At 38.7% G+C, this 25,463-nt stretch overlaps 1 protein-coding gene across 9 annotated transcripts in view; it reads left to right on the forward strand.

Moving 5' to 3' along the window:
* The window catches only part of rptor (regulatory associated protein of MTOR, complex 1), a 402,321-nt gene that overhangs the window by 181,105 nt on the left and 195,753 nt on the right, over positions 1-25,463 (forward strand). For all 9 annotated transcript variants that reach the window (XM_089134067.1, XM_089134063.1, XM_089134065.1 and 6 more), the window contains 5 exons: positions 12,322-12,422; positions 16,266-16,410; positions 19,745-19,820; positions 21,416-21,517; positions 25,201-25,284. In XM_089134067.1, coding sequence (XP_088990193.1) covers positions 12,322-12,422; positions 16,266-16,410; positions 19,745-19,820; positions 21,416-21,517; positions 25,201-25,284 — 508 coding nt within the window. The remainder of the gene's footprint in view (positions 1-12,321; positions 12,423-16,265; positions 16,411-19,744; positions 19,821-21,415; positions 21,518-25,200; positions 25,285-25,463) is intronic.

Here is a 25,463-nt window from a genome sequence, read left to right on the forward strand (position 1 = left end):
GAGACACCAGCCCTGTTTCGTGCGGATGGGCGGCTGGAGTGCGTTAAAAGAGTGTTTCCTGTAAGACCGGTGTCGTGTTAGCGTAAAAAAATGATCTTCACAATGGAAGTGAATCAATGAAAATGTACTCGGTTACTAACGTAATCTCGGTTCTCAATAGAAGAGGGAACAAGTGCTGCGTAATATCTTACACTAATTTTTGGCTTCAACATCTCTTGGAAAAGAGGTTTTCCCCTCTTTTCCATGAGATATTGAAGCCAAAAATTATCCTTAATGTTGAATTAAATGTAAAATTAATCGGCAGCATGCAGACATAGGCAAGACGGCTTTTGTGCCTATTGGCTGTCCTGCGGCAACTGCGGCAGCCTATCGAGAGAAGCCCTTGATGACGTCATATCCATTGGGGGTGCGAAGTGCCCACTACGTCACCTTCCGTCAAAGTGGGCGTGGCCCAGGCCTATTAATATTGTTCGATGGGCTGATATAATCTGGTTTTCATCGCCGAAGTGAACCAGAGAGTGTTACACAGTACTCGTTCCGTCTTCTAGAGAGAACCGAGGTTACGTTAGTAACCAAGTATGTTCTCTTATGAGAGGTTATCTTGTAATGCGTAATATCTTACACTAGGGGAACACAGTGTAAAACGCTATGCTTGCTGGGATCCAACACCAAAGTCCCAAGGGCAGGTACCCGGGTCTCATATAGTGCATAATCACCAGGGACTCACAAAGAGTCTAAGAAAGAGAGTCTAGAAGCGTCATTCCCAATAAGTTAGCATCCTAAGGGAGCTAATCACATCAACAGTGTTCCACACAGTCAGGTTGAAAATGTTCGGCCAGAACTGGGTAACAGTATGGGTCTTACTTTTGCCCATGGAGTTATTTTATTGATCAGTGAGCGGTGCTCAAGCGGTTATAGTATTCTGAGCCAAAGCAAAGAGGCAGACAATACTGATTTTTAGACCGAAAGTAGTTTAGCCTGTAAGGTGGGAACCTCTAGGTTATAAAACCATATAAATGTAGACAGGGAGGCCCAGCCTGCCGTCATACAGATATCCTGCAAGGTAATCCCGCTAGATCAAGCCCACGACGAGGCCATGCCTCTTGTGGAGTGCGCTCTAACACCTAAAGGACACTTCAAGTTTTTAGACGCATATGCCAGTGCTTTGGCATCAACTATCCGTCTGGATAGGCTCTGTTTTGATGTGGCTTGTCCCTTAACATGTCTGCTAAACAAAATGAAGAGCTGCTCAGTCTGTCTGAAAACAGACGAGTGAGACACATAAGCTCTTAATGCCAGATGTTTCATGTCTGACAAATGGATTGGCTCAAACTGGGCACCTTTCATGGCTTCCAAAACCGTGCAAAGGTCCCACATGGGGACTGAGGGGGGTCTGGGAGGATTCAGCCTCTTAGCTCCCTTAAGGAAGCGTGGATGGGGTTCTGCCCTTATCCAGTATCTCTTGAAGCTAGGAGAGAACTTCCATAACCCTGCAGTCTAGGGGTGAAAAGCCTTGATCTTTGCACCAGCCAGAAAACACAGTCGTCTAGTAGACTGTGCTCTAGCCTAGCCCTCCGGGAGGTTTGCGGGTACCCTTGCGTGCAGGGACCACGGCTCCGGGCGAGGATGCCAAATCGAGCCCTTGGCCTGAGAGAAGAGGTCTTTCCTCGTCGGTATTGGTCATGGGGCACCACCCTGATGAACACCCTGTTTGTCCGAGCGAACCAAAATGTGGTGAACTTTTATTCTGGGACAAAAACACCTCAGCACATTGTCGACTGCCATCTTTTCCAGACAGTTTATGTGTAGTAGATTCTCCTGTTCTGACCACTGGCCAAAGAATGGTCTCCCCTCGAGCAGCGCTCCCCATCCTAAGGTGGAGGCTTCCACCTTCACACTCGAGGAAGTCCCCAGGTTTACACCTGACTGGTACCAGTCGATTGCTCTCCAAGGTATCAGAGCTGTGACGCATTTCTGATCGACCTTGAGACGAAACAGACCGGAGGCCCATGCCCAAGTGAGACCCAGCATTTTCTGAAACCTTTTGAGCGGGACTATAGTGCTGCAGCTGAAGGATTTCGTGATGCGCTGAATGTTCAGTCTGCGCTCTGGTGACAGTCGTGCTGTCATAGACGGCAAATCCAGTTCTGTGCCCAGGAAAGATATTCTCTGACTAAGAGACAGCAAAATTTTCGCCTAATTGATCTTGAGACCTAAATTCTCAAGATGTTCGAGTAATATGGTCCTGTGTTCTATGAGCTCTGAGTGTGATCAAGCTAGAATTAGTCAATCATCCAAATAGTTCAAAACTCACATGCCCTGAAGTTTCAGGGGTGCGAGAGCCTCATCCATGCACATTGTAAATGTACAGGGTGCTAGGGACAGGCCGAACGGTAGGACTGTGTATTGATATGCCTGGCCCTCGAAGGCGAATCTCAAGAATTTGCTGTGACGTGACGCTATTTGTATTTAAACATACGTGTCCTTCAGATCTGCTGAATAGACCCCCTATACAGAAATATCTGCTGTATAGATTTCACTGTTTCGGCTCAAAGTAGATGAGCTGCTTCGGTTTTTACCGTAGTTTCGACACGCGCCAGTTAGCGGCGGGGACGTCGAGCGAACTGCAGCGAATAGCCTCTTCTTATAATGATCAGCACCCAATCTGATACCCCGAGAAGGTTTGCCCTTGTTGCATTTGCATGAATAGCTAGGGGTAGAATGAGATCTGGGCTCTGGCCGCAACAGTGGTGACAGGAGAACTTTGGTGTACTGTAACGTAAACGCTGTGTTTGTGCTGTGATCACGGCAGGCAGCCTGGCCGCGCTCGACTCCAGTTTGCTGAGAGAGAGCGAGCGGGGCAAACACTGTGGGGTTTAACACGTATGTGAGTGAATGTGGGTGTGGGACAGTGGGCACATTTACTGCACTGAAAACACAGTCGAGCTGAGTGTGTGTGTTGGTTTTGTTTTTACAGAAACCGTGGGACATGCAGTGTGTAGTGTTTATGGGCACTGGGTTGTGGGCACATTCACTACATTTAATGCACAATCGACATGAGTCGATTTTATTTGTGTGAGCACTGTACTGACGTGGGCTGTGCTTGTGTGTAGGGATGAACACTGGGTCGTGTGCATTTTTATTACACGCAAAACACCATCGGCTGTGGCCGGAAAGCCAGAAATGACACTGTTTATGTGATTTATCTGGGTCGCCGTTGAAATGGCATTTGTGTGCAGGCAAGCGGGCCATGGTACCAGCTTGTTTACTGTAAAATACACTGGAACAGTTATTTTCTGGAACTGAATGAGCAAAAAGTTTCGGTGGAAGTCTGGCCGCGGCGAGACTTAAACACCGTCGTTTTCCTTGTAGGGTTAGGAAGACTTTGAGGCCTTGGGCTTTCTCAATCTTTTGCCGGGGCCCGCGCGGAGGGGGTAGATGGCCGGGAGAGCGAGAGCGTGAGCGTGGCTTGACTGCGGTGTGAAGCGGCGGCGGTGCTTCATAGCTTATGACGTCTTCTGAACCTCAGTGAATCTATCCGCAAAATCTTTGACGGATGGGGAGATGGGCGCGTCGAGGAACGCGGACCCGAGTCCGGCATCTCAGACAACATCAGCCATGGGTTTCTCTCAGCAACGGCGAGAAAAGCCATGTTCCCCGGATTTCGGGGGCAGAGGTGGCGAGGTCCACAGAGCTCGCCCAATCGTCACTGTCTGACGCCAGGATAGAGCAGCTGGCCTCCTCTACAGATGCAGCTATCTCATCATCATTAATAGCGGAAGCGAGCGACTCGAGTGAAGCTGGTGAAGCAAACTTTCACAGACTGGAGAAGGCTCAGAGACCCACCGAGTACGTACCGAGGCGTTTTTTTATGGTGCGACACTATAGCGGGCGGAAGTGCAGACTCTGAGAAAAATGCCAGGCGAATCCTCAGTCCACATGGGCAATATCTCGCAATGATGGCAGCCGCTGTCACCGAGTGCGAGAGCTGCGTGATCCTTAACCAGGCAGGAAAAGCAGATGAAATGGCGGTTCTCATCGCTGATTGCGGCTCGACACGAGCCACATGAATGAAGCATCTTTAAAAAGATGCTGCTCTTTTAGATAGAGAGAGAGTATGAGTCACAGCAGCGAACACACACTCGGCAGAGTAAAAGGATACAAAAGCCGGAAAGCGTAGCAGGTACTGTGACTGAAGGCGGTGAGATGAAGGCCAACGGCCTATGATACCACAATTGTTTAATTAAAATTAATGAAACAAACAACCTATATTAAGACCTAACTGAACCTAAGACCTTCTGTGTATATGTCTATATCGGGATTGCACACTGTCTGAGGTGTCTTTGTGCGCACGCCTCGGTCAGTCAGCACGAGTAAGCATGTCAGCATGAGTTTGAAAGTCGCATTTCATTGGTTCAGACTCACGCCATCGAGAACTCACAATGAATATCCAATAAGGTGGAATGTTGCACTTTAAAATTATACCAAACTTGTGCCAGTTGTCGATCAGCTAGCAGAGAAAAAACAACAATTTTCATGGACAAGGGAAAGGTACTCCTCAGAAAAAGTACAATTAAAGATACTTATAGATACAATATGAATGCTATTTTCAGCATTTCTTCCACACATTGTATAATCTGTTTTTGACAGATAGATAGTCTCGTTAACGCATCTCGTTAGCCGTGACATTGTTAAATCAATCAGTGGAGCAACTGTGCTTGCTTGCTTTTTTTTTTTTTTTAGCACAATTCCTGGTTCAATGTTGGACAGCGTAAGCCTGATGTCATCCTCCAACTGGAGCCGGTTTCAGTACTTGTTTTTCAAGGCAGTCTATTTTGAAAACCTGGCCTTGAACAGATAGGTTTAGGCAAATGAAAGAAGTAATTTTAGATTAAGTCATCACACTCAACCAAAACAAACACCAAGAGCAAAGGCTAAAGAGGTTTTGCAATCTGGTGTTACTCTTTAATTCAACTAACTGCTTGTCTGTTTCAACTGTAAGGTCTTTTTTCTGGGCAGCTGAAGGAATCTCTGACCCAAGCAAATTAACTAAAATCCTTGCTGAAATAACAGCTAAATTGTTGTTTCAGTCCTTCAACATGTTGAGCGACTGTGTTAGTCAAGGAAGAGATATTTATCATTTTATCTTGCAAACATTTTAATTAAAAAGCCGATCACGCCAAAGATCAGATTTGGCAACGAATGCACTGACTTTGTCTGAAAGAAGCTAAATTAGATGTTGGCATCTCTCCTTTGCATCGATGTGTTCAACAAATTAAACCTGTTTAAAATGTCTACAAGGTTTGACAACTGTGCTAACCACAGGGGGTCATCCAGGTAGAAACGTCTTCACCTCTGAACACAATCCATAGAGGCGATGTAAAACCCGACTTTCCTAAGAGCCAGCCAACATCAGTGTGAAATAGGAGCTTCTCATATTTGGCTCCCATTTCCTGACAAAGCAAGGAAAGCAAGCGTGCATTTAATGACCATGTTTTAATAACATTTACCATTTGCACTGCCTGCTTTAAAACCTAAAAACTTAGTTTAAAACTGACTCAAGAGACTAAGGCATTTTCTTTGATGTGTGAAATTGGCGATGAATCGCACACTTGGCTAAGGGGGCTAAATACTCGACACGAGTGACCAAACCCCACTAACCCTACCAGTCATCCAGAACTTCAAGCAATGCCTTCCAGTTATGTGCACTGGAAGAGACAGACAGAAAATAATGTCCTCCTCAATTTAATTTTTGATATATCTGAAATAGCTAGCCCTGCAAAATCTGTTGTCTCATTCAGGCAACATTACAGGTCAGAAGTCAGACTGGATCAGAACATTCACAATATTTATTCAGTTCCATCTGGTTGGAGGTCTGAGTCTTCACGCCGGTTTGGAGACTAGTTACAACGTCAGTGCTGTAAGTTGTATGGACAAGCTAATATGTTGGCTTGTAAATTTTATGTGTGTACAGATGATGTTAAAATAGCTCTATTTAGGGCATACTGTACTTCTCTTTATACAGCCCACTTGTGGTGTAAATATGCTAAAGCTAAAATGAAAAAGGACTAAGAATTTTGCTTAGGGTCCCAAGGTGGACAAATGCAAGCCAAATGTTTGTATCTAACAGTTTACCCACTTTGCATGCTGTATTACGGAAGTATACTATATGTATAATTTAATGTGTTGGTTGAAAGATTAAAAAAAAATAGTATCTTAATGGTCTTAAATAATATTACATTAAAGGGGTGGTTTACTGCTTTTTTCCTTTGCATGATTGTGTTTATGGGGTGCAATATAACATGAATTCATGTTTTTTTTTTTTTTTTTCATAAGTCTTATTTTTCATAAATTTCACCTTTATTTTAAGCCGCTTTGTCCTCTGTCATTTGAACGACTGGTTGACATCCTGATTCTATGAAACCACTCCCTCAAAAACAGGCAATGGCCTCAGATTGGTTTGTTTGGGCCGGTGTGTTGTAATTAGCTAAACTGTGTAGTGCACGTTGTCTGGGAACTTCACGCCCATTACCTTTACGGGAGAGAGATGCCAAATGTAATCCTGTCAAATGTAAATAATGGTGTCGATACTGCCGTATTATTTTGAGCCAGAATCAGACCCAGAAAGCGGTGATGAAGAGAGTCAAGCAGAACCTCCCCAAACACGGCTCTTACAAAACGTGTCTGAATGGTAATTAAAAAAAAAAAAAATATATATATATATATATATATATATGGGAAACTGACGAGCTTCCTTGCGTCAAATGCGGAACTTATGCGTGCATATAGCCCATTGACGCTTGCTGGTTGGTGCGAGGTGCATTCTGGGATACCTGGTTATCGCAAGTCCACACGAGTCACCTATCGATGCATCCTCGGTAAACGGGGTGGAACAAGAACTTGGTTAGATGTGAACTTTGAATTGGAACAGTACTTGGGCAGTGACTGATGACGTTTCACAAGTACAGACAAGAATGCATATTGAGAAACGGTTGATCTCTCTGCATACATTGAACTTTCAGCACTGCAACTTTGCAGATACTGTTCATGCACCAACAGCAACATTACAGACTATTTAAAATGAAAAACGTGACCACCCTTTTAAGTGATACAAGGTATTTTTTGGAAGCAGTGGAATGAAAGCTTGTACGCTTAAAAAAAAGAATAATAAAATAATAATTTAACTTATTTGAATTATAGAAATGTATAATGTTCTATGTGAATGCTAGGTAAAAGATATGTGTTTTTAGTTTAGATTTAAACTGACAGTGTGTGCCTGCTTCCCAGACAATGTTAGGAAGACTGTTCTAAAGTTTAGGTTCTAAATAGGAAAATGATCTACCGCCAGCAGTCAATTTTGATAGGTATTATCAACCGGACAGAATTTTGAGATTGCAATAGTTTTTATGTACATGCTACTTGAAAAGCTATCAAGTTTCAGAGGCAGTCTGCAAGCGTTATTGGCTTAACATGAGGTCGTATTTTATTTTTTAACGTGCAAAAATTTTGGTCGCAAATTTCGGACTCGGTTTGCAAGGGCCTTTAGAGATAAACTACTCCATCTGACACTTGGCATTGTAAAAAAATGTGATGAAGTGAGGCTTGCATGCAGCTGCTCCGCCATGAAAACCCATTCCATGATGCTCCTGCCGGAGAGTTTTTGTGCTGATATTAATGCCAATGGAAGTTATATAATCGTAATCTATAAATCAGCCGAACATTGGCGACTTTTATGCAGCATTCGCATCGGTGATGCCACTCTGTGACTTTGTATGGTTTTCCACTTCAGGGCTGAGTTGCTGCTATTCTTAAACAATGATATCTAGTTATCATGATATCTAGTTAACAATAATACCAATTACAGTCCTTTGTGGAATTTGTCTGATATTCTGAACGCAGCAGCTCAAGATTTTTTTTTTTTTTTTTGTGCTTTAGCAGATAAAGGCTTTATCAGTTCGTGGCCTGAGAGCCTATCGTGATCTGCAGCTACTCAGTACCAAGAATATGGGATAAGTGACATTAAGCATCAAGATATTACAGTTTTTTTTTGCTAAGGAGATGTTTGTTTTTGTCTCGTCTTGAAGGCCTGAATATTCTTTGAGGTGATTTCACCTACTACAGTAGAGGGGAGGCAGTTTCAAGTTGTTACAGCTGAATGAAGAAAGCTCCTTCCCAAGCATTTGGTGTTAGACTTGGGGAATTTTAGTGCGTGACTTGCTCGTGCTCTTCGAGTAGTTCGGCAGGCAAGATCTGGTGGGGGTTGCAGAGCTTTGAGATCCTCTGGACAGTTTTCAGTGTGCATTTTGAAAAGCACAGTTGTTGCTGCAACAGTTCTGTGATGGCTGAGCGGACTGCTGGTGCATGTGCTCTTGGTCGAGGAGCCCGGACTGGCTCGAACTGGGCGGACTGCTGGTGCATGTGCTCTCGCTGTGAACTATGAACACAGATAGAGTCCGTCTGCTGCAGAGAATTTCAACAATGGCAATTTCTCCTGGACGAACACATGAACGTTTCTGTTGTGACGTGAACCATCCTTGTTTCGCCTGACTGAACATCCAGGTATCATGCATTAATTCACCATATAGAAATAACTACAAACGAGGAGTAATTCACTAATGAGTTTGCCAATGTAACGTTAACAGGGTTTGTTGTTGTGGGAAGGAGGAGGAGGGAACTGGCGAACATTTAAACATTTTAATAGTAAAATGAACAAATGAAGAGTTCAGATGCAAAAGCCTCTAAATGCCATTTGAAATTTTCCTCTTTAATGATGATTTTTACCAAACTTGTATGTTCAAGTTCAGTAATTTCACTTAAATGGCAATGATAATTACCTATTAATTGTTATTTAAGTGAAATTACTGAACTTAAATATACAAGTTTGATAAAAATCATCATTAAAGAAGAAAATTTCAAATGGCATTTAGAGGCTTTTGTATCTGAACTCTTCAAATACAAAACGAAAATATAGCTGCGAGCAGCGATGGCGGGCCCAAGCCGGTGGCACCGCAACCCCGGTTCCTTTAGTTACCTAAAGGCACCCGGGTGGCGGTGTCGAAGGCTTTGGCCCTTTCATGATTAAATGTTAACACGGCTTGCCATACTCTGTCATTTCGTTACTAGTCACAATTATGTTACAGATATCTTAAATGATAATATAAACTATCTCAAATGTAATTACGACTAGACAGAAAGACGTTGTTGATATCTACAATGTTAATTCTGATTATCATAGGCAAACTTAACTTTTAAATGTTAAAAGGGCTTGCCATACAGGGACGTAGGCTCAGAGAGAGGCTCACCATATTCAAACCAAAATATCTGACTACCTCTTGGTCCGAGCTAATGACTATGTATTAGAAAGTTGTCCGGCTTGAGGAGTACAATGTATATACCGATTTTTGTAACTGTAGATAAAACTAACAACCCCACTTTTGTCAAAAGGTGGCGCTATTTAGTCCTTGCACCATGCCCGTTTCTGAAACTTTGCACATGTCTACTGGCTAATAAATGTGACGTGTCTGTTGAGTTTCATGCAATTTCAAGCATGCTAAAATAATTTCAAAGTTTGAAGCGTTGCCATGGCAACAGTTTCAAAGAGATCAAGAATCCATTCACAGGTCTTCATCTGCCGTGTATTTACATTATACAGATGAAGGTTGAAGCAAATTGGGTAAAAATAAGAGGGTGATTTCAAAGCATTTTGAAAGTGACACACTTTCTGCTGCCAGTTGGTGGCGCTATAACTTTGACTCACAATAGTCACATCCATGTGATAGTACTCTTACAGCGAACAAACTGCTGAAGTTTCATTAAGATCTGTTAATTTATGCTGAAGTTATAACACACTTCCTATTTCACGTTTCTCGCCATAATTTTGTTTCCTCGCCACGGCCAAACCATTCAAGATATCAAAAATCCCCACACAAGCTTTCATCCTCAATGTCTTGACTTCACGCTGACCGAGTTTCGTCGAATTTGGATCAAAGCTCTAGGAGGAGTATTTCACATTCCATTGCGTTCGTTTTACAAACAACCTTCAATAGCCGACTTCCTGTTGGGCTGGGATAAAAAGTAAGAGCGTGAGGTATAGATGAAACGATGAGATCAACATGTGTACCGAGTTTCATATTATTACATGCAAGTGTGTTTGAGTTATGGACCAAGTGTTCGGACCCCGTTCCAGGGGGCGCTGACGAGCCCCCCCTGCCACGCCCGGGTACCAGCTTCAGCCCGGCTCTGATGGCCGCGGGTTCTGACCCGTGTGCAAAGTTTCAGGAGTTTTCGAGCACGTTAAGGGCCCCAAAAGTGCCCAAAAGGTAGCAAAATAATAATAAGAATAAATAATCCCAAGGAAAACAATAGGGCCTTCGCTCTTTCAGGGCTTGGGCCCTAAGTATAAGCCAGCAGCCCCTCATTGACGTCTGCTGTAACATCACACAACAACAGAAACAAAACACATCATAAAATCAGGCCTGTTTCTCTCTCGATCTGCTGTTGTTACTCCTCATTTTATGCTTTCGCTCCTCCTTGAGAGACGCGAGACCTGCATGCGCCTCACAGGTGTCTTTCATTATCACTCACGCCACCGGCCTCGCGCCGTTCTCTTACGTCCTTTGCCCTCGATCGTCCTGCTCGCCACAGCCAACTAATAAGACATTTTGTGTGAAATGAATTTCAAACTCTGGTATCAGCTAACGTTAGTCTTTTAGACGGAAGAGTGATTTCTCTGTTTGCGCTGTTCTGGATTAGTGGGTGTGGCTTGCGGAGCTGTGCAATGTGGTGTAATGTGGGTTGTCTTACATACAAATGCGCCTCTTGGTTATTTTCTGTCTTTTCTCGTTCAAGAGGGCACCAAATTCAAAAATGATTTTACATTTCGACTACATATATGATCCACTTTCAATTAAGATTAATGTTGAAATGGGTGAAATGCTCCTTTAATAGACAGATAGTCTAGCATCATGCTACTTCACTATGATGACTAAGTTACTTTTCCATTGATTGCACTTGAGAAAACGTCACCAAACAAACCCTTGGCAATCTGATTGTTCGCCCCCAGTGATTTAGTAGTAGTAGTATACTTTGTACTCGAAAGGAAATTTGTTATTTCCTGGCTCGGAATTGCTCACATGTGTAAAAACTCCTAGCCAATACCAGATAAAGTTACACATGAAAATACTGTATCTGAGACAAAGCTGTATAATAATTGCTCAGTGCGTCCTACTGCATACGGATCCACGCGATTTATGAATGAAATTTTCGCATTGTACATCTCTCTGTCTTGTTTAAATAGTCTCTTTATAATCTATTTCTTCATGATTTGCATAACAATATAAACAGAAATAAATATTTGTTTTGTAAAACAACGTTCCCTGATAAAACTTTGTAAACACCTATGGTAAACACAGCAGCTTATGACCTCAAAGATGGTGTCTCCGGGGAGGTCACGTGACATTAATTTGCCTGTGGGAACTATGTATAAACTAATATAGCTTCAAAATATAAAAGCTAGTAAATAAAGAGAAACAAAAAAAGCATTACAAGCAATAAACAAAGAGTGGTCTCAGTATTTAAAATACTGAGACCGCGCACAAATATTTTAAAATGAAAGCAGCCTCAGCGATTTTCATATTTTTAATATATAAGCCAACTGCATTCCAAAATACATAAATAACGCCTTCGTGGAGCATTTGTAAGGAAAATTCCCACGGGAGAGGCTGCACCTCTTATGTTTCGTAAGGTTCGAGTGGTGTGTACATGGCAAGTTGATGCTTGATCTTGCAGACTGCTTTTCTCCCGCGAGTCACGTAACCAGTGTAATCGCAGCTTTTGCGGTTACAAAATCGCGTTTCATCATATCGCGATATTATCGCAAATGCAATTAATCGTTCAGCCCTACTGGGTATTATTTAGCACTGTGATAAACATTGCAATGTCGGGTTTGCCTATGCCGTGGTCGTGTTCTTCACGCCATCTGGATGAAGATACAGAGCAAAGACTGCGCACTGTGCGTAGCGAGTTGTGTTGACAGAGTTGAGCGATTTGGTGTAGAGAAAAATTTAGATTAATGTCACGGAGTTCATTCATGAAGTTGTGTGAAGTAATTATGAAACAAATGTAATTTCTGCTGTAAATCTGCTTTAAGTGTCATTTTACAAAGTTCATCAATTATGAAAATGTACTTAATTCAACTATAAAGCAGCTCTACATAAGACAAGGGTGTCCTTATTCAGCTCAAGTCAGTTCCGTGTTTGTTCGGTTCAGTTCAAAAACAAGCAAGTTTACTGTGCTGTTATATTTATACTTCCTTTCTCTCAGGATCCCCGGCAGACTGAATGACAGAAGGACACCATTAGGAGAGCTGAACTGGATTTTCACAGCTATTACTGACACTATTGCATGGAACGTCCTGCCGAGAGGTTTGTTCTGATACAAATCCAGCTATTCAACAATCTCTGAAGATTTAGTTTCATGTCAATCAACAGCACAGACCTTTCAGGTTCTTCCACAATGGGTACAAATTCATTTTGATCAGTCAACCTGACTTGCTCAGTCAGAACCCAGATTTGCCTATTTACTTTGCTTGTTCCACAAAATAACAAAAAATGGCAGATATGTTGCATATGCACTTAACATGGTGGCGTGACGTAAATATGCACATAGTGTGGTGGCATTTACAGTATGCGGATGAATCTGGTTGAAACATGGACTGAGTTTGGATTTTAAGTCATTTTTCAATCCCACTATCCCACTAATATCCTTTTTGCTACAAAACCCACAACATTTAAAAGATTATAATAAAAAAATCTTCAAAAGATTGAGTGCAAAAACATATATACTGTAGATTGCTGCCCTCTACTAAAATCCATTACTGCAATATCACATGAGGAAATCACAGATTAATACATGCTGATATTCAGAACAACAGAACATTTGCAAAGTATGATACTGATTTTAACAGTTAAGATAACAGATATAACAGAGATAAAAAAAAATAATAATTTTAGATTAAGGCTTGGTGATCTTGATATTTTTCTGTATTTCTGTATTTTTTTTAACCCCATGAAAAAGACATGCTCTATATAGAACAGATGTTGTTACAAATTACATATGATGTTTACTGCAAAATCACCACTAGTTAAAAAAAAAAATCTAGACAATGACTGCTTGCAAGTTTTATTAAACTAACACAAAATTAATCTTTGAAATCATTTACTTAAATGTATCTAAAATCATTTTAGCACTATCTCACTGACTGAGCTCAGCATTCTTGCAAATTATAATCAACAGGATATGTATGTTGATTTGTAGACTGTGCTTGAAGTAGTTTAATTAATTGAATTTTACTTTTTGAAATTTAGGTTCTGGAAAACCTTTGAAAACAGCCATTTTGTATAATGAAGTACTTGAAAAGTGCTTGAATTGTTGAAAGACAATATATGGGAAATTTTATTTTTAATTTTATTGATAAAACAATCTTTTCACACTAAATTAACGCTGCAGTCCTTCTGATATAGATATCGAGGCATTTTGCATGGCAATGAGTGTTATATTGCTCATATAAATATCCAAGTATATGATACAGCTTTTATTCTTGAAGTCAGTCATATATTAATGAGAGAAATAAATCAGTTTGAATAAGGAAAGAGATATCTTTGTCATTCAATGGTTGAAGTTACCACAGTCATTGCATGTACTGCACTTTACCGTTTTGTTTTATTAGTTTATTTTTATTTATACATTTGCTTTTTTTAGAATTTAAAAGATAGTAAAGAAAGATATTGTTTGATAAATGAAATCTCTTATTGTAGTCCTTAAAAAAAGTAGTGCTTGAAAGTCCTGAAATTTGCATACTGTCTTATAAGATGAACTTTGAACGTTACACAATTGCGAAATTCACAATATTCTTAATTGCATATTGTCATCAAAGAAGATGTGATAATGTCACTTACTGTATCTTCTATGGCGGCAAATCAATGCCAATAATAACCGAGCGCACAACTGATGCTTATTTTAGATGTTTTTACAATATTCTAATTTAGAATTTAGTTTTCTCACTTTATCTCATGTTCTCTCACTTTTCTCTTATTAGATTATAAGCTTACAAAAAGTTAGATGATTAAGATCACTATATAATATTTTAATATCTAATTTGCTGGGTTTAAGCTGGGTTTAAAGGGGTGATGAACTGAGAAAACAAATTTTCCTTGAGCTTTTGACATCTAAGAGGTCATCATATTATAAGAATATCCTGTAAGTTTCAGAACTGAAAACGTCCTTGTTAGTCTAATAAAAGCTTTTATTGACACCAGGCTCAGCAAACGACTCGTTTTTCAAAGTGGGGAACTATGACGTCAAAGAGGATAAAACACCACCCCTGCAGAAGAAGATCAACGCCTATTTCAACACGGCCGGTTTAGCCCCGCCCACCGATTCGTGCATTACACGCATAGCTAAATAACATAGGCCTACCTCGTGATGACAAACTGGATCCAGCTACCAAGCAATACAAAATTGTGCAGCCCCTGGTTGTGGAAGAAGACAGTCGCTGCATATGCTTCTTCTGGATTCCAATAGGAATCCATGTTAAACTTTATTTTTAATGACGTTCCAGCTGATGAGGGTAAAACATTGTCCATCTATTAGCTTCATTTCACTGAGGATTGTTTTGTAGACAAGACTGGATTTGCATAACACTTAAGATTAAATAACGGTGCTGTGACGTCTATATTGAATCTGACAGGAATGGTACAACACAAGGACTCTGGGTCGAACATGTTTGGGTGAATCATTCCGGTTGCCATTTTACAACATTGGACGTTTTCAAAACAATTTCCCCCAAGTGCATCGACGAGTGAGTTAAAACTCATTATAATATGCAAAACTGTTATCCACTCACAGCAGTGGGCGTTTACTTCCAACTCTTCAGTGCGAGACACCCATAAATACCAAGCATTTTTGACTCTAGAAAATAGCCTATTACTTATTCATTTTTATGTTTTTGAATGAAAAAAAAAAAACAAGCGAACGTCATAAGTTGACCTCAGACAACAATATAATAAAATTTAAAAAGCCAGTTCATGACCCCTTTAATAATTTGCTGGGTTTAATTTTGTTCCTCTGTATTCTGTAGCAAATTCTGAAAAGGCATTTGTAAGCTATAATTCTGTGTACTGTATCTTAACTTGAGATGCCAGAACCCCATTTACATTTAATAGAGTGTATGAACCACTTATATTACGTAAAAATGTATAAAAATGTGGGTACATTTGCAATGCTAATAACCATGGAAATGTGTCATTACAGTCTGTAGATATCTCTTAACAACACAATGCAATCACCAGGTAGACTTCCTGTTAATAAAGTATCTGGGAAGAATCTATTCTATATTAACAATCCATTAAATCACATTACACATTAATAAACCAGAGTAAATAAAACAAATTAACTGATGTCTCAAGTCAAGCGAATTACGGGTCATTGGACAGGCGTACAATCACAACTGACTTGGAAAAGGTGTAGATCTGTTATTCTGTCACGGAAGTTACCGCGCGCACCAGCATCAGTTGTGCGCTCGGTTATTATTGGCATTGATTTTCCTCCATAATCTTCCATGTATTGCTCAGTCCTAGTCTAGAAACAATTTGCCAAGTTCATTTTCTAAATTTATATTTGCTTCTTAATACAAAATAGTTCCAAAAGCCAAATTAGGTTCAGCCGTTGCATGTCCCAGAGCTACTTACAGACTGCCAGCAGTAAACACAGACAATAGAAGTGAGATACATGTTAAAGCATCCTGGTGCTGTAATACTAAATGTCATCACTTTTAACAGTGCTTGCTTGGCCAGTCAGATTACAGGACCAAACCTGTAAATGCTTTGCTGGTAGTATGTACAGTATTCTTTATTAAAGGACAAGATATGTATGTAAATTCTCAAACACTAGTAGCAGCACAGAACACAAGCTTTGAAGATTTGCTTATGTCTCTTTCCTGAGGAGGAGAAACCAAGCATGATTGGGTATATCCTAACCTCTCAGTCTTTATTTTTTTTAATTTATTTATTTATTTTTTTGCGTCAGTTTTATTATGAAAATCCCCAGGCTTTAATCTGCCATGCACACACATAATAATCATTGGATCTCATTAAGACAGCATTTCACACAACATAATTTAGGATTTTAATCAAGTTACTTGTCATTACATAAAACAAAGCATTTAACTTTTAATTAAGCATTAAAATAGTTCTCTCCTTTCTTTATAGATCTCTTTCAGAAATTATTTCGTCAGGATCTTTTGGTGGCCAGTCTATTTCGTAATTTCCTATTGGCTGAGAGAATTATGAGGTCATATAACTGTACACCAGTCAGCAGCCCCAGGTTGCCACCTACATACATGCACGCTATGTGGTAAGTGTATGGATCATACATCATTATTTTCCCTAACATGTACAACCTTTGTTCAGACAGTTGTATCTGACTTATATATTTAGTTGTTCATAGTCTGAGCAATATAAGGACAAGAAATCAATATTTGATTGTTTATCCAGTTTGCATTGGATTTTTGGAAATTCTTTTGAGTCTGAATGTTCAGATCAGATTTCAGGTGCTATGTATTTACAATAATGTAGAGATTATAATATGCACAATGATGTTGACGTTCACTCTTTGTTTATATCAGTAAAATAATATGCATGAATGAGTCAAATACAATATTGCCTTTAGTCATACAACTCATTAGTTCAGCACCACGTTAAGATGTTGTGATGGATATGAGCACAGACAAAAATGTCAAGTTGTTTCCACAATATTTACACAATATTAGGTATTCTTATATGTTGTAGAAGACCGACTCTTGGCATCATGTTAAGTCAAAAGTGTCATGCTTTCTCAGTATTTTTTTTAAGAATCTGTTTTGTTTCAAAATGTTACTGGTGTTTTATGATTTACAGATTAAATGTAGCCTAATGGACCAGATACTGTCTATTGTGTCATTAATATTAATCAAACCACGATACTTATAAGATAAAAACTCAGAATCAATGTATGTTCTTTATTATGGACTATACTTAACTGCTTCAAGGCCTTATATCATTGTTTTAATTAAAGTAATATTTCAATGACATATAAAGTAATTAGTAGTTTCATATGTTAATATGTTTCTCGATATTTAATAAAAATTCTCAAAATAAATAAATATTTAAATTATATTTGCGTGAGCTGTGTGGAGAAGCTCACGTCCACCTCTATTCCATTACCATCCTGACCACTAGGGATGGCTATCGTTAAGGTTTTATCGGTATTACTACTCTTTCTGATACCGCTTATCGATCCGGTTCTTTAACGGTATTCTTATCGGTTCTTTTTGGTGTTTTTTTATTATTTTTATTTATTTATTTTTTGTAAGAATTAAGAACATAATTAAACTTTATATTTTGAAATGTAAAATAGAAAAAGCAAAACGAAGAAAAATATCTTTTTGTTATGCAGCAGTGAGCAGGCTTTTTTTGTTTATACAAAAAGGACACAAAAGAAAGAAAAAAACAAGTACAAACACAATAATACAATTAATCAAAGATACAGATAATATACAAAGTGCTTTAATTTCAAGAAGGTCTACTAAAATATCTTTTCAGGTAATTGTTTCTGTCTGAAAAGAAATCTAGTAATCAAATATAAAATAGCACTGTATAGTTTATCATAGATAGAATAATGCTTATTAAATCTAAAGTTACTCATTCAAAAGCTGTGAGTGATTTTCTCTGCCTTTTGTTGTTTGATTTGCATTAATGGCTGAATCGTTAGCAGGTTTAGGCTATTAGACTGCTGCCCCTTTAAGGCCAAGTGCAGATCTAATGGGGACTGATGCACCATCATTTTCTCCCTATTATTTACGTCCATTTAATACATAATTGTGTTTAAGTGAATAAACTGTGTTTAAGTGAATCTCAGAGCTGGTCATTTCGACATTTTTATGTATATTTGATAGTTAATGATGCACAAAGCCCAAGTATAGGCTACTTTTCTTGTCTCGTTGCAGTCCGTTTCAGAGCGTGCACCGCCTTGTGAACAGCGTCTCTTGCGCAGGTTTTTGTGTTTTTAATAGCCATTTTTTTAATCTTGCAACAGTAGAAGACAGCATTTTTCAACAATCGCCGATCGTGCTGATTCTGACGGTTACGTTTGGGTTTTAGGAAGAACCGACACCGCTCCGCAGTGCTGTGAAGTAACGTTAAAGGAAGTTAAGCTGGACAGATCGTCTCGTTTTTTAACGGTTATATCTCAAATATCATCTTTTTATAATATTTGGAAGATTTTATAATCTTTGTAACCACGTTGAATGTTTAGTTCTGTCCTCATTGTCACTCATTAAGCAAGGGGCCAAGGGCTGTCGTGTTGCGCGTGCTGTGGATTTGCGTGAGAGATCGCTCTCTCTCTCTTCTCTCTCTCTCTTCTGATTCTGAACTGCGAATTGCGAATTTGCCTCACAGACAAATGGTTTAATTAAAATATAGTTTATATATAGAAATAGCTGGCGATATAAACATGTTCAAGATAACGTCTTTATAGGAATAATAAATAGTAGCCCAACTTACGTGTATTTACTTAATTTCTCCAGTACCGACAGCAGAACCGATAACGTCCGAGCTTATCGATACAGCGGTCTTTCAAAATTCAGTACCGGGGCCCGTTTAATACCGGGTTTTGGTACCCATCTCTACTGACCACTGTACTACTGTACACAGATAAATCTATGCTAACTTGAAGCTATCCTAACTGTACTATGCTACTAAATAACTAGGCTACACAAAATAATCTAAATAACTATATAAATGCTATGCTAAATAGATGCTATACTCTATCCTGGTCGTTTTCAAAACTCGTAATTCCAACTGTTGACTCGCAGTGGTTTTGGCGAAACAAGATGATTTTTAAACTGCCGAGGGCGTGAGCTTGTACCAAGGGCGTGGTGAGCTGAAACCTGCGTACGTCACGAAGAACCATAAACATCCAATAGGAAAATTCAACTGCAGAAGCCACCGTTCAACCTGAAGAGGGCAGCAGAAAAACTAAGACGTTTTTCCACTATATATTGTAGAAATAAAACACTTTATACCCAAATGTCAAAAAAGTTACTTGAATCAATGATCAGCATTAAAAAAGCCCAATTCTTACAGATCCTTAACTAAAAAAAGTTGGTTTAGCGTTTAGTTACCCTTTAAAGGAGAAGGAGCTCAAAACAAACCCACCCAATCGACAATGCACGCCACTGGCTCAAGGTTATATTAAATACATTTTTGGTACAGTGTTGGGTTGCCCTATGTAAAATTAGGGCCCTGTTGCAAAACAATTTGAGAACCAAATTTCTTATTCATTAACAGGAAAAGTTTATACCAATTTAACTTTTAGTTTTTGTGTTTAAACTTTACAGTTGTGTACAGAATGGGGATTGAATTTTCATCTGAGGGTGAACTAACCCTTTAAGTGTAGCAGTTAAATAATCTTTCCCAAAGATTTCAAATGGGTAAATTTACTGGCTCCTCTCTCCCTTGAGTGTGTTAAAAAAATGTGCCAGTGCATCTTTTCATGTGATCAGAGCCTAGACTCTCACAGCAAGAAAGGTGATCGTGGGATTGACTAGTGTGGCATCTTTGTGTGTGTGTGTGTGTGTGTGTGTGTGTGTGTGTGTGTGTGTGTGTGTGTGTGTGTGTGTGTGTGTGTGTGTGTGTGTGTGTGTTTCCAGGCAAGCATGGGACCTTGCGGTGGACATCTGCCTCTCCCAGCTTCCCACCATCATTGAGGAGGGCACAGCCTTCAGGGTGAGCATGACTTATACTAGCTCTGAGTGAAGATCAGACAGAGAAAGGGCTATTTACCTGATCAGTAATTCAGTGTTTCTTATCTATTGTTCCTTTTTCTTTGTATTAGCACTTTAGTCCTACTTATGATAAAGTTGAGTTTTACAATCTCTAATCATACTCAAAGTGAATTGTATATTCCCCATTGTTAGTCATTGAATTTAATCTGGTTACATCACTTTCTGAATGCTGTTCAGTTTTCTAGTAGTACCATGCCTTTTTAGTGTCTGTATTTTTTTTCTAGATATTTAAAAAATATGCTGTACAGAAATGGAATATTAAGTTAACTTCAACCACATAAAAAGAAGCTGATATTCAGCTAAATGTTTATTTGGCTCTCCCACATTAAGATCTTGTCTATCTAAGTAAAATTATTATAGTATTGTTATAACAGACCAAGACAGAAATTAGGATGTCATTCAATCCTTAATTTCTCTCATGGACACTTGCTAATTGTTAGGCAATGGCTCTGATGGTTTTATTTACCTTTTTCCACCTATTCTTGTTTTGTACTCAGTTTTACTGAATATTAGGTGCAGTAACCTGTTGTTTTGTAGCTATATACCTTCTACTGTTGCAGCTTAATTTCCATTTTAAAGTGTTTTCCAAATGATTGACTCTTGTGACTTTCAGAGATGTGGGAGTTAGTGTCTGTTTATAATGGTTGCAGTAAGGTTGAGTTCTCAGCCTAATGTAATTTGTGTTTAGTGCAACAGATGCTATTTCTGGCACTCATTGCTGACAAAAATAACACACTTTCAGCCTTGTCTTTATTTTTACTATTGGGATTCAATATTTTTTATATGTTTGTATTTGTGTGTGTGTTTGTGCATCTGTGTAAATTAGAGAGTTGCTAATGTCATGTTATTTCATCTTGAAAGTGTGTGGTAGAACTGACAATTTACAGTCTATCCAAAGATGTTGTGAAACAGACATCCCCTTTAACCCCCTTTATAGCTAAGCAAGCTATATAATATGCACATCATTTTCCAGTTAAGGTCCGTATTCTGGTTAAATCATTATTATGAAAAAGGCATTTGCATGCTGGAATATTCCTATATAATCAGCATAATCCACTAAACTAAAACATTTTTTTTCTGTTATACTCTTTTTGATATACTGGAGATATGTTTATTATGATTTATTTATATGTTAAACTGTAATTTAATCCAATTACCAATTCTCATGAATGTTCTTAATACACAGTTTAATGAATTGCAAAATGTAGTTCCTGAGAAATGTAACACAGTAAAATGTTAGTAAATGGAAAAACAGCTAAAAATAAATAAATCAAAAGCCACCCTGTCTGCCTATCTCACATTCACACAGAAAGTGAAAAGACTTGAGATGGGCAAGGTGAGTAAATGAGTGATGGGGTAGGAGAAGAAAGTATTATGTAAGACTTGTATAACTCTACTGGGATAAATACAGCCACCCTAAAACACGTATGTACACTTGTTATGGGTGATTTAACAAAGTGCTCTTTCACTTGTTCACTTATGTATGTGCTTTCTTTTTTTTCTGTATCACAATAGAGTATGTTTGTTTATCCACAGCATAGTCCATTCTTCGCTGAGCAGCTGACAGCCTTTCAGGTGTGGCTGACAATGGGCGTGGAGAACAGAAACCCACCGGAGCAGCTGCCTATTGTCCTGCAGGTAACTTCCATCAAAAACTGTCTCAATATCTCAATAGTTTCAACATCTAGGGAACTGCCTACCTAGACAGCATTTTTTATTTAACATTTATCATTTTATTGACATGTATCTTCCGAAAGATTGGCAGCAACATCATTCTGCCTCCTAATAAACTTTATTTTATTTTTATGTGGGCCATCTAAAGCATAAACTATTGTATGTGAATCATAAACATAATTCCTGTAAAATAGTAGCTCTAGCTCTGTAACCATCGAAATTTAAAAGTCAATATTTTAAAGCAGAGTGCTATCATAGTCGAAAATTTCAGCGTAAACGTAATCATTTAAAAATAGCTTGAAGAGAGTCTGAATTTTAAATGATAATAGTAATGGATAGAAAAAAAGTAGCTTAATACAAAGTAAATATTACCGGATAATATTTAGTTAAATTTGCTTTAATTTTTGCAATTTAATTTGCAAATACAGCATGCAAAATGGTATTAGTTTTTTTAAAGCATAGTTCAAATTAAGTTGATTTGACTGTAAGGGAGAAATGTGGGAGTAAAACTGTAGGTGGGTAAAAATTACAAAGTTTGATACATCTCCATACAGTACTGCAATGGATTCTGAAACATTCACATCCACAAAAATGAATACATTGATGATAATGTGAAGAAAGAAAGAAATAGAGCGATATTGACTACAGAGACAGCACCGTGTTTGAATGAGTACAAAATACACAAAATGTCCCATGATTCCTATTTTTGGAGCACTTTTGGATTGATGTCATCTTGTCAGATACAATGTACATGGTTGAGATTTGATTTGTTTGTACAGCACAAACCTCATGACACTCAGGGCTAGTGTATACTGTAACACACATTATCGTACTCTGTTTAAACAAAATGAACGAATCTTTTTCGCCAATTCGTTTGTTTCGTTCGTTGAATGAACCAAATGACACGGAAAGAGATTTGTTCATTTTGATGAACGAGTTCCAACAGGAGAGTCACGAACGTGCATCACAAAACAGAGCAAGGCGACCATTTGAGCTTATAAAACTTAAACCTTTTTTTTTGTTGTTGTTTGTTTTTTAATGAGTGGTCATTTCGCTTGATAAGACCCTTATCCATCGTCTGGAATCGTTTAAAGCCCTTTGAACAGTTCGCAGTTTGCACTTGAAACTGTCTTTTGGACCTTGAACCATTTGGTTACCAGTAAAGTGCGTTATATGGAGAAAAATCCTATAATGTTTTCATCAAAAACCTTAATTTCTTTTCGACTGAAGAAAGAAAGACATGGACATCTTGAATGACATGGGGGTGAGTAAATTATCAGCAAAAGTTGTTTTTTTTTAAAAGTGACCTTTAAGTGTTCAAATACTCTTAAATCTTGATGTGTATGTTCCTTTAGTTCGGACAGTAGAGCATGGTACTAGCATTGCTAACATTGAGTTTGATTCCCTGGGAATGCGTAAAACTGATAAAATATGAACGGTAATGTAAATGCTTCCTGATCACATTTATCGTTTCTTGCTGACCATCTCTTGTATTGAGTAAAAAAGTTCCTCATATTTCTGTTTCACTTTAAGAGGTCTGGATTCTTCACAGATGGGCTCAGATTTTCACACTTATATTAAACTCCACTGCCAGTCACGCTTTTACACACACACACACACACCACATGTAAGTGCTGACTAATCTTCCAGTTGGCTTGAATCAGTAAAAAACAAACAAAACAAAAAAAATACAGACATCCTTCATATTCTTCACTTCTTTCTATTCTTTCATCTCTCCTCTTCCTTCCTTTCTTCCTTCCGTGCATAAGCCTCGGGGTATTAAGGAACGCCCTGTAATGGCCAAGGTGCATGCTGATAATTTTCACAGTCCATGATTTGACGTGACCCTGCAGTCTATTAATATCTTGATGGCAGGGTGGCGTATTGTTTTGGCAGGAGATTTCGGGTGTTTCAGAGTTTGTGTGTTTTTGTGTGGGCATTGAGGTGGGCAGTCCTTCTGTTGCGCTCCTTACACAGCACGTTCTGTCTCTGGGCAGGCCTGTATCCGGACCCCCTCGCCATGCTAAGAGTGTGTGCCACAGCTAGATGCTTTAAATACATACACACGTATACAGGGTTTTAAAATGCTGGCATAGGAATATGCAAACTAGAACTGGTATCTAAAACTAACATGTATGCTTCTCTTGATCTCGGTTCTTTTAATCTAAAGGTGTATGCTTAATTACTTTTGAAAACTAAAATAAATTTTGCCAACCTATGATTTTCTATTAAACAAAACTAAAATTTTAAAAGGGTCAGATGATGCTATTTTAAAAGTTAATTATTTTTAGTTTAACATGCTTCAATGTTCACATACTGTACACAATTGCATTATTACATTATTCCAAGTCAGAGTTCTGGTTTCTACAAAGCCCCTACTTCCGAAAAGTGCTCTGATTGGCCAAACACCCCAACCATGTATCAGAAATGTAACGGCTGAGTTTAAATATGAGTTTCAGTTCCCAAGGTTTCCAAAGCAATAGTAAACACAAAGATACTGTATGTTGTCGGATTTATTGTATCAGTACGATCTCAAGTCAAATTCTGGAAATGTGGATCATCAAGCATATTTTTTTTATATTTTAACTCACTTACAGATCTTAACCACTGATTCCTAATTTCATCTGTTTTTGGAAGGCCAAACAAAGTGGTTTTGCTTTCGCTCAGAGACACCGCGTCACCACAATATGGCGACAACACAACAATTCACTGAAGGCTGGCATGTCTTTGTGTCTGCCTTTGGTCGTGTATTATGCTAATATTTCTTATCGTGACGTAGACATTTGTAGATGTGATATCTTGATTTGATATCGGCAGATCTGGAGCAGTGTTCCCTTTTGTGGGAGACTGAGCTTTGTATCTTTGCAGACAAGCGCCCAACTTACATGTGAAGTCATTTAGTACTGTTTTAAAGGTGTCTAGACTGTCATACATCATTGTATCCCAACCTTTCACATTCATCATTATTTCCCAACCTTGGCTTATGTACATTAACCCTACATCCGTGTAAGTAAGGCTAGCATACACCATTCATCAACTATAAAATGGTGTTCCTTGTATATCATATTATATTAATATAATTTAGACTGGTCAGTATTATTATTAAGTAGATTTAAACAAAAAGGAAAAGTAAGTAATTTCCTTCCCCATTAATGAGACATTTTAGCTTGTAAGTCTTTCACAAGTTGAGGTCCTGGTGCATGACATCAAATCCTGTTTACCATATTCGTAATTTTGCATGAATGAAACTTATTTTGACCACCCCTTTTATCAATAATACAGACACATATTGACGTGTTAATGAATCACCCCTCTAACCACAGATGTTCATACACATGGTTGAGCAGTGATTAGCTTGTGCCAGCCCACAGGGAGCGTGTGAGAGCCTAAGCACCTGGTCAAATTATTATATTAGTTTCCATTGTCAATGGGAATGTATTTTTTTCCTGCTTTTGTGTATGTGTGGGTGTAAGACATTTAGATTATTTCTGTTGGTGTGGGGTATAATAAATATATCATTTTATTTCATCCATGGCCCTGCTGTAGAGTTAAACACTGACACACTGTTGTCCACTCCTCACTGACTCCACTTGCTGTGGAACAGAGCAGAACATCAGATTAATTTTCTCCAATCTGGTTTCTCTTAGGTCCTTCTGAGTCAGGTACACAGACTGAGAGCACTAGATTTGCTGGGGAGATTTCTGGACCTGGGTCCTTGGGCCGTCAGTTTGGTGAGATGGCAGATAACACACCTCTAACATTTATTTGTATCTTTATTTTACTTTAAAGCTTACATAAACTAAACTACTACTTATGTAACTGTATTTAAGAAACCTTTAGACAATACATATGTCAGTCAATTTACATACACCTGCAACCCTAATCAAACACACCTAAACAAGATAATCAA

Source organism: Pimephales promelas, chromosome 8, assembly GCF_988280905.1.
Source record: "Pimephales promelas chromosome 8, fPimPro1.hap1.1, whole genome shotgun sequence".
NCBI classification, from domain to species: Eukaryota; Metazoa; Chordata; class Actinopteri; order Cypriniformes; family Leuciscidae; genus Pimephales; species Pimephales promelas.